Consider the following 17,667-nt stretch of genomic DNA (forward strand, 5'->3'; position numbering starts at 1 on the left):
ATTGAAATTAGAAAGAAAAGTGAAAAAAGTTTCTGTTAAAAAAATGGAAAATATTACAAAACAAAAAGTTAAGTATTTCTAAATTTGTTATCCACTATCTTAATAAGATAGTAGGGATTACAGAATTATTTATAAATAAGATAGTAATAATTAGGAAATTGGCAAGAAATAAGATAGTAGGGATTAGGAAATTCGCTAGAAATAAGATAGTAGGGATTACGAAATTGGCTAGAAATAAGATTGTATGGATGAGGAAATTTGCTATAAATAAGATAGTAGGGATTAGGAAATTGGCTAGAAAGAAAATAATAGTGAGGAAATTGGCTAGAAAGAAAATAGTAGTGAGGAAATTCGCTAGAAATAAGATGATGAGTTTCTTGAAAAGACTAATACTTTTTACAGAGAGGAATTTGAAAAAATAAATCAGAATATGGAATCATATCACTTATTTAAACACTATATATTTGATAGTGAAGAAATTATGCATAACACATGTTTGCTATTAGGAACAGATTTCAAAAAAAATATGTTTAAAATTTATGAAGACCTAATATTTGATAGGAGGACAATCAAGGTGACTTTAGATGATTTTATATACTATCAAGCAATGACACGCAGGCCACACAAACCAAAAAATTAGGAATAAAGAGTAGCACAATAATATTAAAATTTTGAATTAAGAATCATAAAATCAAAAAAATAAAACAAAAAAAACTTGGCTAAATTTATTTTGTTTCATTTTTTGTCGCGCGAAGAGTTAATAAAAATAGAGAAAACAATAAACAACAAAAAAGTAAAAAATTAACCACAAAAAAATGAGTCAAATAAACTTACAAATTACTTTAAACCTTAAAAATAAAAGATAAATTAAAAAATAGATTAAAAGCCTTTTTCATGTGACTCAAACACTATCGAATTGAATGAAATTTAAAAAAACTAGTTCTTATAAAATTAGTTGCCATAATAAATAGGTTAACAAGAGCCATAATTTTAACCTGAAAAATAAAAAATCAATTAGATGATAGATTAAATATCCATTTAACACGACTTTAACACAGTTAAATTGAATGAAATTTAAAATAAACAGATCTTAGAATAGCAATTACCACAAGAAGTAAGTTAGCAATAGCACTTTTCCTTCTCTGGTTTACTATAAAATTAAGGCTTAAAATAAAATGAACAAAATAAATTAGTAGAAAACTTTATTGAAAGCGAAAATTAATAGAGAAAACTCAGTGACTTAGAAATATAATACTATAAAAAATTTAAAAAAGAAACCTTCAAGGATTCAAGTCATCAACTTGAAGAATAAATAAAGTCTTTGATAGGTGATCTTTAACAAAGCTAAAAATAATAATTATTTTTAATTGAAGAAAATTAAAAAATATCTGCAAATGCTAACGATTATAAACTATTGGATATTATTCAAAAGAAAAATAATTAATAAGATTTTTGTAAAATTTAGTAATAGCTTAATATTCAAAATTAGAAAAATAGGCATTTAAATAATTTTAACTCAGAAAATTATAACTAATTTATTAATAGAGCAAATTAAATTAATTAAGAGTAATCTTAGTATGACTAGCAAAGCAATAGCAATTTTAATTATTAATAAAGTTAGGAAAAGCAAATAATAGACCTCTATTTTTAAATTTGTAAAGTAGAACTAGAAAATGCTGAATAAAAAATGAAAATGTTTTTCACACTTTATCCAAATTATAATCCTTAATAAAATTTAATCCAATAAAATAATTTACATTTATGAATGAATTTTATTTTATTTTTTAATTTTGCTAAAAATAATTTATGAAAATTACTTGCTTGCTTATTATCATTTTTATTATTAAGCTTAAATAAAATTGTATACTTTGTTGAATTTATTTGAAAATCTTATTTAACAAAATTAGAATTTTCTAACAAATATATTTTTAATTGTATATTTCAAAGTTAAATTTCCGTAAATCCTCATTAATTCTCACCAGCATAAATTTTCACGATATTTTCTGAATATTTATAAATAAACTATGCATGCTTATATAAAAAATACCACTCTCTTATTATATAATATAAATTTGTAGGGAAGAAATACAAACAAACAAAAATAATATTAATAAAAATTAGTAAGATATAATTAATAATTTTGTTTTTTTTAAAAATTTTTATTTTCATAATATATTATTTCAATTCAAATTTATATTTGTAAATGATAATAAATAAATAAATAAATAAATAAATAAATAAAGTAACTGGATTTAGGAATTATTTGTGGATAGCTAAGATTTTTGTTTCAAAGAAATTCTATATTTATTATATTTATTTTGCAAAATTAATTGTAAAATATTTTATTTAAAATTTAAAAATAATTATGTAGATTATGTATATGAATGTATAAGTTACATTTAGTATTTTATAAGTTATTAATTAATATATTAATCAAATTAATCAAAATGAAAGTTATTTTTTATGATTTTTTAGTGATTTAATTTTAGCCTGTTTTTCAAATACTTAAAAGTACTAAAAATGTTACATAGAAAGCTCTTATATCAGAAAAATTAATACACCCAGACCCATCTTTTCTAGATTTTTTTTATTTAGATCCAAAACATATTTAGCAATCCTAGTCTGTCCATTTATTCTATTTCAATATTCTATTTATGCAAGATGCGCTAGACTGAACACATTAATTCTTTTGTGTATTAACAAAGTAATTTAATCCTTTACAAGAATGGCAATATGAATCAGTTAAATATTCATTAGTGGCACAATCACAGTTAGCAACCTCACAAGAGGGTTGCTAGCCTTACCAATAACATCCTTTTGGCAATCTGTAGCTTAAAGAGCAAACTCTAGAACACAGCAAATTTCCCTCACCACAAGAAATTTGTTAAACACCTGGGGAAGCTGCAATAGCAAATTATAAGAGGATGAAAGCTGTTAAATATAAACACTTTTTCATGAAAAATATTTTACTTTAGTAAGAAAAACTAGATTAAGGTAGTTATTTAATTTGTATAATTGATGTGGAAAATACTTAAAAAATATCAAATTTATCGATACTTATCAAAATTAAACAAAAAAAAATTTATTAATAAAAAAGTAAATCTTCCTTAAAAATTAGTTCAGGAATATCATTATTAATTAATTTAATAAATATAAGCAAGTATAGACATTTTTTTTTAACCTTTTCTGATATTTTCTAATAATTTATTATTTGAAATTATCAACAAACATTTACAAAACAGCAATAATATTATGCATACTTTATGTAAATCGAAGATGATTTTAATCAATTGTAAAGTTGTTAGATATCGCTCGCTGTTTTCAATATAAGTTTTAAAGAACATTTTTATCAAATATCACTAATAGATTATCTTTCATTACTTTTAGTTAATTTTATTTTCTTTCATAATTTCGATAAATACTTAAAGCATTAAAAATGAATTGATAACATTTTAAAATTAATAAATAAAAATACCTATTTTAAAAATTAATTTAAATAAATACATTTAACACATTAATTTATCCTGTTTTAATAAAAATAGGAAAAAGAAAAAAAATTTTGAAATAATTTTATTTTTTACTTTTTTAATAAACAAAATTTAGGATTTTAATAAACGAAATGAAATTTATCTTTTGTTCTAATTTTCATCTTTATAAAATTAGATATTTAAATTTAAATAAAATTATATTATTTGAATGATATTTGTAATTTTATGTGAACATTTGATTAATATATAAAAATTAATAACATATTATATTATATAATTACTACAAATTTTAATAAAAATGATAATTTTGCAATATTCTTTATTTAGTTCTTATTTAAAATATAAATATTTAATTTTTCACCTTTAATAAATTTGTTTGCTTTTTTCTTTCTGTACCATTGTTTCTACAAAAAATAAGTTCATAAATACTAAATTTAGTTTCTTCTTTAAATTAAAGTTAGTAAATATCAATTTTTCTTTAAGTAAATAATTATTTTTTAGGCTTATTGCATACTAAATATTTGCTTGGCTTGGAATATGATAGGCAGGCCTTTTTCTGATAGGTGAGAACCAACTTTTAATAATTCCAATTGTTAAATCCTTCCTAAATAATAAAATTTTATGTAATTTAATAGAAAATAATGTAATACTTTCTAAAGTATCCTTAATTTTATTTTGATTCGAATCAAAATTCTTACATTAAATAATTATTAATTTTTGATGAAAAAAAAAGTAAACTCAAATCACTAAATAAATTATTCATTTAATCAAAGCTTTTAATTTTAGCTCAAAAAATCATAAAATCTATTTGATTACAACAATCATTTAAAAATATATTCTTTATTTTAGTTTAAAATATTATTATATTCTGTAATCCCTCTATAATTAAGACATTAAGATATTAACAGCAAATTTCTTCATTTAATTACCGTAGAATTTTTATTTTGAAAAAATATAGTTTTTTTGAAATATCAAAAAATAATTGAATTTATATTAGCTAGTTAGTTATAATATTTAGAAAAAATTTGTAAATAAAAATAATAAAAACACTGTCTGTTTGTCTATTTAGTTAGTTAGTACGAGGAAATCTTTCAAATATTATTTGGGATAAATTATGTAAATAAATAAAAAAATATTTTTAGAAATAAAATGAATTATATAATCCTCCAAAACATGCAAAACAAGTAATGTAGATGATATACATATTCCATCAATTATAATAATAAGTTTATTATTTATCAAAATATTTTAAGTAATAAATAATAGTTTTTTAATTAAATCAGAGGAGCAATAAAAGTAAACCGAAGAAAGAAGCAATGAGAACATTAGCAGAGGTTGAGCATGAACCCTTAACAATCTTTTAGTTGGTACTTCCAGTACAAGTATTGCAATCATTAACTGTCCAAGCGTTAGTACCTCTATTAAGGCATGAGTATGAAGATTAAACACAAGCAGTTTAGGCAGTGTTGGCAAAATAAGTAGCTCCCTTGCAAGATGCACAATAAGCATCAGTAAGCTTAGTAGTAGAACAAGTACATTCACTTACAATACAAGCACCAAAATTACCTGAGTATGTGCAACCAGTAGGTAAGGGGAATGAAGCGGGACAAGCACTTGTACATGCAGTACCAGCAGTACCAGTGCAAGGAACATTTCCTGTACCAGCAGCAGCCAAAATAACTTAGAGTAAAGCTAAGGAGACGATGATTTATTTGATAGCCATTTTTTTTATTTTTTATGTTTATTTGAAATTGCTTGTTTGTTTGTTTATTTATTTATTTATTTTTATTGATTTATTATTTTTTATATAATTTTATAAAATCAAACAGCTGCATATAAACTAGCAAACTTGATATGTTTGCTTAAAATAGATGGTAATATAAACATATAAAAACTTATAACTGAATGAATTTTGAAATTAATCACAGATTTAATCAAAAATTAAAAAGTGTAAAGATATAATTTTTTATATTAAAATTAGAAATATAGACCTCATCTGATTTAATCTGATATGACCTAAATTAAAAATTCAAAATAAAACTATAATTTTATTTCATCATCGCTACCATCTAATATTCTTTTATTGATTTTTCTAAGAAAATAATTTCTAAAATAGTATGTATGTTTTTTGTGTATAAAAAAAATATTTTTCGAATATTGTCTACCATTTTTATTCGTTTCAAAAATATCATATTTAATACATCCATCTATGTATACTTTTCATTCTGAGATAAAACAGGGGGGAAAATTTAGATTTAATAGTTTTGATAATATGGAGTTGTAAGTTAAATAGATGTTAAAAATTGATATTTTGTGACTTAGTAACTGAGTGATTTTCTTTTTAAAAAAGTAAAATAATTTGAATAGAATTTAGAAAGATTATCGAATTGGTGATTTTGTTAAGTTTATCAGTGATATTTGATAACAAAAAAAGATCTAAAGGAATCAAATGATTCTGTCTATTTGATTATTATTATCATTTCTAAACTAATTGGTCGATGATTAAATATCTAGTAAAGAAAATTTTAATTATATCATATTATATTTACATTCAGAAAAACCTTAACAAACCCCACTAAATCAAAAAATAAACTTCTGTATTTTACCATTAATTTTGGAAACAATTTCTTACTTTTTTTACGTTAAAGCTAATAAGACTAAAGTAATGGCAGAAAAATATTGCAAAAAAAGATGTTAAATGAAATATTAAAACATAACTAAAAAAAATATATATATTTATAAATATGAGGTAAGTGATATATTTAAAGATCCTTAAAATATAAATTTTAATTTTAGTGCATTTGAAAAGAAACAAATATTGGTTGGGATAATGTTTTTAACCTTAAGGTTTTTTATCTAATATCATTAACTCTAGTTATATACTCTAAAGTATAAATCTAAAATATTTGAATTATACTTAAATTCTTGTGATAAATAAACTAATTTAAGCTTACGAAACATCTATACACATATTATTAAATAATTTATAAATGATAAAATAATTTTATGAAGTTTTTTTTGGCTTCTCGAATTTTGATATAAAATCTTTAGATGAATTTTTGGTATTTTGTACATTTGAAATGAAGTTAATATAAATACTTTATTTAGACTTATTTTAGTTATAAACACTTATTGTAATTCAGTTTGTAGTAAGATTTATTTGCTTAAATAGAAATAAAAGTTATGTGAATAGTTTTCTGATAAGAAAACTAAATTTTTTATGCCTTTTTTTCTTAATTATTTTCATAAACTAATCTAAGCCAAATAAAAACTAAAAAAATACATGTGAACCAAAATGATATTAAATATGTTAGATAATATTATAAAAATTAACTTTATTTTTTTTAGATGAATACAGGAAAATCTTAATAGAATTAGCTAGATAGACATTTTTAATATTTTTTGTTTTGAGTAAAAATTAACTTTTCATATTATTTAACATGAAGCGCTAAAAAAAACAATTTTTTTGTTTAATTTGTTTTGAAAATTTTATATTTGAAATCTAAATAACAATCTATGAAGCTAAATTAATATTTTCTAATTTTTAAATGAAAAACTATCAAATACTTGGATCTAAATCTATTATTTTAAATGTAAATAATCAATTTACTAAAAGTAAATTGTATTATTGTATGAATATTTTAATAAATATGTTTATTTTATTTCTTAGAGCATGTTTAATACAAACAAATATTATTCTTTCTCCTTCTGTTTATATATAGCTCATAAAAAAGAATAACTCTTATTCAGCGACTTTATTTTCAATTTTGATTCTGATAATAACTGGTATCATCAAAAATTAAATTTGAAAGAAAGAAAATTTATGATTAATTAAAAATAGTAGAGTAGATGACTTTTGCACTTTCAATCTGTAAAAATTGTAAGCATTTAATAAATTTTTTTAATTTTGAGTTTTAATAAATATGAACAAAAAATATCTTTAGTTTAATATTTTTCCATCTCTTAACTATTTAAGAATTAGTGGTTTTAAAGAAGGAAGGAAATAAATAAATAGAGTTACTTATTTAACTTATAAAATAAAAGCTTTTAGCTTAAAAAGTAAATAATTATTTTAACTGAATAAAATATTATTTATCTTATTAAAGCTATTTAAACATTTTATATTCGCATAGGTAGATAGATAATATTTAGTTTTAAGTTTAATAAAAATTGTATTTCATTGTAAATGAGCAACTAAAAATGGAAATTTATACAATAAATAAACAAAAAATTGCAATTAAGTTTTTATTTTATATTATAGAGGGAGGCATACTTAATAAAATTATTTCTTTTAATGCTTCTATATAGAGTAAAATCAAATATTTAAAAATTTATTCTAAAAATTCTAACTTTATACCTACCTCTTAAAATGCTTCTTAAAACTCCTCTAATATAGTAAGAAAAAGTATATAGGATATCGTCGTAAAATGATTCTCACATCAAGTAAAACTCAAATAGATTTCATAGAAAAATTAAGTTTATTTGCTTTATGAAAGTATAAAAAGTTGTCAAATAGAATTATATTTTTTGAAGTCTAAACTCATCTGAATTACACTTAACAAAAAGAATTATGTCAAAATTCACAAAAATTATTAAGTTTTTAATCATTTGATTTAGTGTAAGGTATTAATAATTTTACATCAAAATTTTTCAATTTTATAAATAAATTTTTTTTATTTTTACTATAAAAGATAAGAGCCTTATAGCTTTAAATGTTATATGCAACTTTTCACTTAAATTTATTTTTTTCAAAAAAATGATATTTTTAAAGTATAACAAAAATATCTTAAAAACATTAGTGTTATTAATATATTAAAAGCACTAAATATTAGATTAATATTGAGTGATTACTAACTATATTTCAAATATTATTTTTTTAAACATTCATACATTGATAGCATTTTTAGTGTAGTAAATATTTAAGTGATTCTTATAAATTTAAGCATTGATTATGTTAGCATTAAATACACATAATATAGTCATAATATTTATTATAAAGACTTATAAAAATAAATTGCATTCTCATATTTTCATATATTATAGAATAAAAAAAAACTTTTTGAAAGAAAATCTCTAATCAACTTAGAAGAACAGGAAGCAAATAATGGTTTCGAATAGATTAGAAGTGACTGATTATTAAGATTTTATTTAAAACTTTAAAGACTTTTAGAAATCTGTTAAAAACTAATTATTTAATCAAAAAGTGCATCACAAAAAAGTCAAATTATAATTTTGTGTTTTTACAAACTGAAAAGCTAATTATTATACAGTAAAATAGATAAATTAAAAATTTACCATCAAAATTATGAAAATTTAAGTTCAAAAAATATTAGCTATTCTATAATTTTTTATCTTCAATATATTATTCTTAAAAAAGTAAGCAGCTATTTCAAAAACAAAAAAATGAAAGTTTTTTTTTTACTCAAAATAAACTTGAAATTATTTTCCATATAAATTTAGAGATAATTTATAAAAATATTTAAGTTTAAAAACTCTTTATTTAGTCAAATATTAATTGATTTGAAAGCAAAAGATAAAATATTTTAGTCATAAATAATAATGAATGATTGAATTGTATGTAAAATATCCATTCTAAAACTCATTCTTTTAATCCAAAATAAAATATAATAAATGTATTATTTTTATCATTAAATTCTCTTAAAAAAAAGTATTTTAAAATATATTTAAAGATTTTAAAATAAGTAAGAATTACTTTATTAGTGTTTTTATTAATCATCTATTAAAAGATTTTAAATGCCTAATTCTAACAATTAAAGTAAATTTATTTTTGCAAAATAATTTCAATTTTATTTTCTTTTAAAATATAAATATTTTTTAATTCTATTTAAACAAAATTCTAAAAATTATTGAAATAATTTTTCAAATTAATTTCTCAATAGATAATTAATTTCCCTTTTAAATAATTTAAATAGAAATATAATGAAAATTAATTAAATTTAGAATAATTCTTATTTGTATTAAATTAGCTTTTAACTTTAATTAATTAGACACTTTATTGAATAATAAATATAATATCTTTAACTTTATAATTATTATTATTATTATTATTATTATTATTATTATTATTATTATTATTATTTTTTAAATTATATTTATTTATCTGTTTGTTTAATATCAATCAAATTATTAATAGTTTTTGCATAATGATTATTATTAGAAATAATTAATATCAAAAAAATAACCTTTATTTATTTCAAAGTAGATAATTTAATTAAGCGAAAATGAAAGAAAGGACTAAGGAAATAATAAATATTTTTGAAAGTAAAATATTAAGCATTCAAGTGTAAAAATAAAACTGATTTTTAGTATATTAAATTGTACCTTGAGTAAGCTTTATACTCTAAAGCATAAATACTATTGATTATATTATATTTAAAGAGAGAAGTCTTTAAGATTTAGTTTTGATAATATTTAATCTTCAAAATTTAATAATAAATTTACAAAAAGTTTGAGTCTTTTGAAACTCAATTTGTTTAGTAGCATTGATTTTTAAAGATTGAGGTTATATACCATATATATATTTACTCATTTGATAAATGCCATTAATTTAAGATCAGTTAGTCAAAAATACATGTTGATTATTAACAGCTAAGTACACCCAAAAGAAAAATGCAATTAATATAGTGTGGAAAAATGCTAATTTTTCTTTACTTATGTAGTTTTATTTGAAATATTCTCACTCTAAATTTGATGAAATTTTTGAATAACTACTAAATAAGCTAAATCGCAATGGAGGTCTCAGAGGTAATGCTTTGGGAAATATTTGTGTAAAGTCTTATTATTAATTAGGAGATTAATGTGTAATGGAAAGGGAAGTAACTAATATAAATTTTATGGATAGAAAGGATATTTCTAATTTATTAGCTCCAGTTAGCTAAGTTTAATAGATTATTGATATTTTTTAAATATTTATTGTGCTTTTATTACTTTTATTTCAAATTAAAAATTATTTTTTTAGAATTATGAATTAAATTTATCCATTTTATCTCTTTTTATATGAAAATAGTCTAAATTTAATCAAATTTTATCTATTGAAATATAATTATTTAAATCACAGCACTATTTATTTATTTCTACTTAAACTCCTTACAAAATAAAGCAATAACTTCTAATGATTGTTTCTTAAAGAAATACTATCATAAACTGAAAGCTTTGGAGTTCTAAAATTATTCATAATAATAATTTCTCTTTTGTTCTTAATATATTTATTTATCTTTCATATGATGATTGCCTAGAAACTCTGAACGAACAAAAAAAAATACTACTTTTTATCATTGTAAAGCTAGGTTTAATTCTTAATTATTATTTTCATGTAATATATTATCTAGTATTCTCTTGAGTTTTTGCTTTGTCTAGTATATTTAATGATAGACAAAATAATGTTCTGCAGTGATTATCGTTGTAAAAAAAGTTGAGACTAATTAGTATTTCAGTCATTATAATTTATGTCTTTGCTCTCCCTCCCTCTCTCCCTCTACAAACTTTTTTATATATTTAAAATTTTTTTTTGCTACTTATGAGGGGTTTATTACATTAATTTAAATAGATTTTTCAAAGTATATTTAAATATTAGTACAATTAGAAAATTTCAGTGCATTTTTTAAGATTTAATGAATTTAGAATTTACCAAAAATACATAATAATTAAATAATTTTTTTCTAATTATAAATTATCAGAAAGATGATCAGTAAATTTTTAATTAGAAAAATATTGAGTTATAGAAAGCGCTTATATTTAATTAAGATAAACTAAATTTTGCTGAAAAAGACAAAAGAATAATAATTTATAATTCATAATTCATACAAAAAATTGATATTTTAGAAATGGGAAATATTCTATAAGAAAAAGAAAAAATGGTTGAACATAATAAAGAATTGAATTTGGAAGATGTAAAATATATATTTACTGTTTTAAATTTATAGTTTAAGTTATTATCAATAAAAAAGCTTATTAACTCTTAGCTAAAATCTGAAAATGAAATAACACTTTATACTTAGTAAGCTATTAATCAATGAATAATAAGATTTGATTCTATTAAACTAAATAATTGTTTTCAAATTTAACCATTTTTTAATTTCATTTTGTTTCTATCTGCCAACTGAAGGATTTCAAAATTGAAAATTATCTATTTTATTTAATATATCACCTATTGATTGACATATTAATTTTATTAAAAGCTGTAATAAAATTGGTAGTGATGGTTCTAAAATTCTAGCTGAGGCTTTGATGTCTAAAAATAATATTTCTACCTTAAAGCTCTTCCTTATGTAATATTTTTTATATAAAAAAGAAAGATATTATTACTAATACAAAGCCCACTTTGAAAAATTGATTAAATATCTATTTTTTATCAAATCAATCAAACGTACATACATACCTACCAATCAATAAGTTTTTGGTGGTTTTTATATATTATTAAATAAATAACAATCCAAATACTTCTAGCGAATCTATGTGAATCTTTTTGCTAATATCTATCTTCTACATGAAAGCTAAAATTTATTTCTAAATAATCAAAAGGAATAGTAATATTGGCAATACTGGTTTAATAAGTTTAGCTTATGCTTTGGTAAAATGCACTAATCTTTCAAATTTGACTATTGACATTTCGTAAAAATAATTTATTTATAAAGTATTTTTTAGCTATCTATTAGCATATAAAGATAAATAATATTCTTTATAATTTGGCAACATTAATAAATGTGATTTTTTTGTTTTTTTAATAGATCAAAACTGTTAGCAATTTATTTACTATTTTTATTTTCATAATATTTTTGATTTTTTTCATACTTTTTTTATAATAAATCTAATTTTATAAAAATATTAAAAGATTTAACTCAATTGGAATTTTAGGTGTGTCTGAATTAGCTCAAAAATTACCAGATTGCTAAAATATCACAACATTGAGAATAAATATTGAGTACTAAAATTTCTTAGTTATAATTTAATTATAGAGAAAGAAATAAAAAGACCAAGCCTTTAAAAGCTAACTATTTTTAACTATTTATTTAATCTAATTCTCAATCTTTTACTTATTTTTTGTGCACATATTTTCTTTTTTACTTCTCTATCTCTTTATTAATATTTATTCTGAGTTTAATTATATTATAAAAATCAAATTTTAAATAGTGGAAATTCAATATAAAATGAAGGAGTGTTAGCTTTAGGTTAGGGTATAGTAAAGTGTAAATTTTTATCATATTTGGCATTAGGTATAAGGTAAATATATATTATTAACTTTCTTTAAATTTTTCTTCATGTCTTTAGTTTAAATTTTGTGAAATTAATTGGTAAATTTATTTACTATTATAAAAGAGATTGTTTAATTCTGCCATCAGGTCTTATAAATTTTAGTATTGCTCTTAATAATTGCCCTAAGCTCTCTCAAATAAAAATATTATATTTTAGTCCAAGGTAAAATTGTTTATTTTATATTTTAATATATTTTAAAGTGCAAATTAAATTCAGCATTAAATTATATAGACAACTACCTTTTATTTATTAATTTTTCTTATTAATTAATAATGAATAGCTAATAATACTTTGTAAGTTTTCGCCAAAAATTTATTAAAATAAAGAGAGTAGTTGAATGCTATGTTAATTGAATTTATAAAATAATATATTCTAAAATTTATTTGTACATAAGATATATCAATTAAATGTTTCAAAACTCAGTATTTCTAATTTTTACTGAAAAATTATTCCATTAAAAAATTTTTGTTTATTTATTTGTTAATGAATTTAAAATTATTTAAGAATAAAAACTATTTTGTATATTTTAAGTTTTTATTGATAAAAAAATTTTTTTTACTTTTTTCAATTTACATTTCCTTATTTCTTAAAAGTTCTAATCGAAACAGTTTCCTATTATTTTTAATTTTCAATTTAAATATTTGAAAAAGGCCAGCAAATTTCTTAATTAGTAATATATTTATAAAAGAACAAAAAAAATTTAGCTTTAATTGATAAAAGCTAAAATTTTGATATGATGCGCCAACACCATATTAAGATTTTTTTATAAAATAAAAAAAAGTAAAATTATTTTTTAATTTTATATACTAATTATTTTAAACTAAATAGTAGCTTATTTATTAACTTTGAAGTACTTTTTTAAAAATTAATTTTCTATGATTCTATTTTTTATATAGAAAAATCATTGTTTAATGCATCTGATGTAAATGAAAGTTAGGCTTTTTATTTTTAAAAATATGTTAAAAAGTTATTTTAAAAATATGAAAAATGCAGCTCACTAAATATTCCAAAAAAAATTTTTCTATTTAAAGTTATATAGATGTAAATATTTCATTAATGTAAATAGAACTTATTTTTTTAATTTTGATAAATTTCCTTTGAAAATCAATGATATTTTACAAATTTAAGTAAAAAATTTTTTATTTCTAACACTCTATTGAGCATTAATTAGCAAAAATTTTCACAAAATTAATAAATATTTTATAGCACCAATTTAGCCTTCTCAATACTTTCTTAATTAATAAGGATATTGCAAAAATGTTTATGAAAAGTGTCTTGCTGATTTACTATTGCTTTTACTAGATTTTATTTACTCAATCTAATTTTATAATGTAATAAAAAAGAACTTAATTTTATTTTTAAGACAATTTAAGGGTTTATGGACAGAAATTAAAAGAAATTTCCAAAAAAGTTCCACAAAACATCTAATAATTTTTTCTAATTTATATCAATTATCTCACTAATCATTACTTTGATAAAAATTAATACAATTTTTTTATTTACAAAGTTAATAAAAATAGTGAAAATTTATTCTAAAGGAAAAATTTTAGTAATAATTTTAATTAAAAATTTTAATCAAATTTTTTTAATATTTTTTTTTAATTAGTAACCTTATATAAACTTTTCAAAATTGAACGTTTACTAAGCTAAATTTACAGATATAAATAAATAGTAGAAATTTTTTAAAAATTAATTTATATAGAATTAGTTTATTTATATTCAGAACAAACATGTAGGTTTGCTTGATAATATTTGAAAATATAATTTTTATCAACTTATTTTCAACTGGAAATAAAAGAGTTAATCATATAGAGAGCAAATTAAGGTTAATCCATGGGAACTTAATGTCCGGCTTAGTAAACAATGAGGAACTCTAAATTCTCAGCTTTCTTAAATTTACCAGCTGCCTATCCATTTAATTTGTAATCAGAATATTTAGCATTTTAGAATTCAGTTTAGTGAGACCATTTCATTGAGTCAGTCCATGCGATACCTCCACTTTTATGAATAATAAAATATGTTTAATAGAATGAAATCAAATTAATTAGCTAATTATGTTTAATTAATAAATTATTGTAATAACTTACAGGTAATTGCATTAGAAATCTTAATCACCGCTGTATACTAAAACCTTAATTCCACTTTCAAGAACATAAGCGACCTTATCAGCAAGATTGACGATTTCATCATGAGAAAGAGCAGCATAAACAGTGTTTGAGCACTCTTACCAAGTTCTACCTGAAACACCTAGAGCTGACTTGACGTCATTTCTGGCTAAGAAATTGTCAAGGTTTGTCATGTTATAGCATAATGAACCGAGGCATTACTTTCTAATGTCATAAACATTGAACTTGGGAGTTTGACCAAAGCCAACTATTGACTAATAACCTAAACCACAAACAGTGTTAGTAAGAGAAAGAGGAGCATTGATAGAAATCAAAGCTTCGCAAGTTGCCAAAACAGGTTTAGTGAAAGCATAGTATTATAATCCTGAGATTAACTTATTTTCGTAAGCATAAGTACCATAAGCAGGATTTTACAATTTAGGAGTGACCTATTTTAAGAAAGTTAGTTATAAATTTAATAAAAATATTTGAATAAGATCAATCATTTTTTTTAAATGAAAGATAAATTTACCCATCCATTGCCAATAGCAAGACCTTATAAATTAATTTTGGGATTTTTTTATTTGGCTAATTCTGCACCAATAGCAGGAATGTAGTGTCCTGCATATGATTCACCAGTTAAGAAGAGAGGTCTTCCTATGTATTAAGGATTTTATTGCAAGAATCCGAGGAGGAAAGCATAGAAATCTTCGGCAACTTCATCTTCATTTCTTACTAATTCATCGTTGGCAGCTTTTGAGAAACCAGTTCCAACAGGTTGGTCAACAAAAACAAGATTAGCTTGATTATTCCAAGAATAAGGATTGCTATCTAATGTTTAATTGTCATTAACAGTGAAAGGACCATTTTCTAAGAAAAGAGCTAGTTCAGAAGAGCAACCAGGACCACCAGTCAACCAAATGACCAAAGGATCAGCAGTGGCATTTCTTCTAGATTCAAAGTGCCAATAGAAAATATCACTGTCCTTACCAATATTTATGAGTCCAGTAGTGTATGTTTCATTTAAGAACAAAGGATTTTATGTGCAGTAGCCCAGAGCTAGTAAAGCAAATAAGACTATGGCTTTTCTCATTATTTTTTCTATATTAAATTAATTAATTTATTTATTTTTATTATAAAAACCTTATATAAAGCTAGCTCATATTTAATGCATTTTTTTGATACTCTAATCAGAAATTTTATAGTAAATATTTAAAGAATAATTAATAATTTTCATAGCTAAACCTTTAAAAAATTATAAAAGAATTTGAATATAAACTAAGGAATTGCCTTATTGAATAAATTTATATCTTTTATCAAACCCATCAATAAATTGAAGTAACTATTTGTCATAAATAAAAAAATGTTATTCTAATTAATTTAAACAATTTAATGATAATTTTACCAAAAATAAATTTAGAAATGATATATAAATTCAATTAAAAAAAATCTTTTTTCATTATTTAAAAAATAAATAAGAATTTTGAAATAAATAATTAAATTTTTCGTACTAAATTACTTATTTTAGCTTTTTTATTATTATAAAATTATTAAAATAAAAAATTATTTTTTAAATTTAATAAAATCATAAATTATAGAATAAAAAATAAATTAAAGACTAAAAATTGACTATTTCAATAAGATGAATTTGTAAGAAATAATTTAAATTTATTTAATTTTTTAAAACAAAGTTAAAAAAATACTTTCCTTTATTGCTGACTTATCAAATCTTTATTTGATAAGAAATAGAATTATAATAGAAGAAATGATAAGTCAATTATTAAAATATAATTTTTTTGGTCAGAATCAATTGGTCATTTCATAATTAATTAATTACCTATTTTTTAATTTGACTTAACTTTTTTTTGTTTTTTAACAATTACTTATTCTTTAAATTTGAAATAAAATCAAAAATAGCATATAAAAAGTAATGGGTAAAGCTATCAGTAAAGCTGTTTTTTTTTAGCCTCCAAGTAATTCAAGTTACAATTCAAAAAAAGACTTTTGGATTGATAAGTTGATATTTGTCAATGAAGACTTCAGCACAGTTTAAAATGAAAACAGTATACCTTGCTTATACTGTCCTTATTAATACCCAAATACCAATCAAATATCCAATAAACTCTTGATATTTTTCCATGGTACTGGAAATGATATTGGATAAGACCATCATTATATTTCTGAAATGCGAAATCACTTGTAGGTAACTGTTTTAGGAGTTGAATATCCTGGATATGGAGTTTATAAAGGTAAACCTACTCCCGAAGGCTTACAAAAAGACGCATTAACTGTGTATAAATTCGCTTTATAATGTTTATTGTATCCTGTCGAAGATATAATAGTTGTTGGTTTATCAATGGGTACTGGGCCTGCTGCTTATTTGTCTTCTCAAGTTTAGTTTAGTCTTTTAGTGCTTTTAATGCCCTACATGTCATGGAGAGATTTAGCTAAAGACAAAGCATCTTTTGTAGGAAATCTAGTTCCAGAAGAATATTTCAATAATTTTGAAAACATCAAAATTGGTCAAAATAATTGCAAAATGCTCATTATTCATGGTGAAAAAGATGAAATAATTCCTGTAAAGCAAAGTAAAGAAATGTAAAAATATTTTGAAGGCAATTAGAATGTCAAATTTATGTTTCCCTCAAACATGGGTCACCTATGGCATGATATATACTATCATTCAATATTCCCAATTAAAGATTTTCTTTATTAACATAATATTCAATCTCACTAAATTTCTGATGAGCACTCTTAATATAAATTACAAAAATTCAAAGAAAGATTCTATTGATATCTTT

General features: G+C 20.8%; 8 protein-coding genes across 8 annotated transcripts; 4 read left to right on the forward strand and 4 right to left on the reverse strand. All coding sequences in view use genetic code 6, as the record gives it.

Annotated features, from left to right (window-relative positions):
* Nucleotides 1–43: 43 nt before the first annotated feature.
* Nucleotides 44–1,765, forward strand: TTHERM_00249630 (hypothetical protein; the record flags this gene model as incomplete). The annotated part of the gene is made up of 1 exon (XM_001019013.1): nt 44–1,765. One exon carries the CDS (start codon nt 44–46, stop codon nt 1,763–1,765), a length of 1,722 nt encoding a protein of 573 aa, XP_001019013.1.
* A 732-nt stretch (nt 1,766–2,497) lies between these two features.
* TTHERM_00249640 (cell surface immobilization antigen) lies at nt 2,498–2,956 on the reverse strand (the record flags this gene model as incomplete). Its single annotated transcript, XM_001019014.2, has 1 exon — nt 2,498–2,956. The coding sequence occupies one exon, from the start codon at nt 2,954–2,956 to the stop codon at nt 2,498–2,500; it is 459 nt and encodes a 152-aa protein (XP_001019014.2).
* Nucleotides 2,957–4,767: 1,811 nt separating this feature from the next.
* On the reverse strand, nt 4,768–5,355 carry TTHERM_00249650 (cell surface immobilization antigen; the record flags this gene model as incomplete). The annotated part of the gene is made up of 1 exon (XM_001019015.2): nt 4,768–5,355. Exon 1 carries the CDS (start codon nt 5,209–5,211, stop codon nt 4,768–4,770), a length of 444 nt encoding a protein of 147 aa, XP_001019015.1. The 5' UTR covers nt 5,212–5,355.
* Nucleotides 5,356–7,337: 1,982 nt separating this feature from the next.
* TTHERM_00249660 (hypothetical protein) lies at nt 7,338–8,621 on the forward strand (the record flags this gene model as incomplete). The annotated part of the gene is made up of 3 exons (XM_001019016.1): nt 7,338–7,368; nt 7,750–7,883; nt 8,532–8,621. The coding sequence occupies 3 exons, from the start codon at nt 7,338–7,340 to the stop codon at nt 8,619–8,621; spliced, it is 255 nt and encodes an 84-aa protein (XP_001019016.1).
* Nucleotides 8,622–11,332: 2,711 nt separating this feature from the next.
* On the forward strand, nt 11,333–13,114 carry TTHERM_00249670 (kinase domain protein; the record flags this gene model as incomplete). Its single annotated transcript, XM_001019017.3, has 8 exons — nt 11,333–11,398; nt 11,456–11,505; nt 11,687–11,776; nt 12,030–12,119; nt 12,340–12,429; nt 12,639–12,728; nt 12,825–12,923; nt 13,042–13,114. The coding sequence occupies 8 exons, from the start codon at nt 11,333–11,335 to the stop codon at nt 13,112–13,114; spliced, it is 648 nt and encodes a 215-aa protein (XP_001019017.3).
* A 1,428-nt stretch (nt 13,115–14,542) lies between these two features.
* On the reverse strand, nt 14,543–15,959 carry TTHERM_00249680 (serine carboxypeptidase family protein; the record flags this gene model as incomplete). The annotated part of the gene is made up of 3 exons (XM_001019018.1): nt 14,543–14,759; nt 14,849–15,315; nt 15,399–15,959. The coding sequence occupies 3 exons, from the start codon at nt 15,957–15,959 to the stop codon at nt 14,543–14,545; spliced, it is 1,245 nt and encodes a 414-aa protein (XP_001019018.1).
* Nucleotides 15,960–16,191: 232 nt separating this feature from the next.
* On the reverse strand, nt 16,192–16,455 carry TTHERM_000249689 (hypothetical protein; the record flags this gene model as incomplete). The annotated part of the gene is made up of 2 exons (XM_012798372.1): nt 16,192–16,208; nt 16,272–16,455. The coding sequence occupies 2 exons, from the start codon at nt 16,453–16,455 to the stop codon at nt 16,192–16,194; spliced, it is 201 nt and encodes a 66-aa protein (XP_012653826.1).
* A 341-nt stretch (nt 16,456–16,796) lies between these two features.
* Nucleotides 16,797–17,660, forward strand: TTHERM_00249690 (alpha/beta superfamily hydrolase; the record flags this gene model as incomplete). Its single annotated transcript, XM_001019019.1, has 1 exon — nt 16,797–17,660. The coding sequence occupies one exon, from the start codon at nt 16,797–16,799 to the stop codon at nt 17,658–17,660; it is 864 nt and encodes a 287-aa protein (XP_001019019.1).
* Nucleotides 17,661–17,667: the final 7 nt, after the last annotated feature.

Source organism: Tetrahymena thermophila, assembly GCF_000189635.1.
Source record: "Tetrahymena thermophila SB210 genomic scaffold scf_8254590, whole genome shotgun sequence".
In the NCBI taxonomy this organism is placed as follows: Eukaryota; Ciliophora; class Oligohymenophorea; order Hymenostomatida; family Tetrahymenidae; genus Tetrahymena; species Tetrahymena thermophila.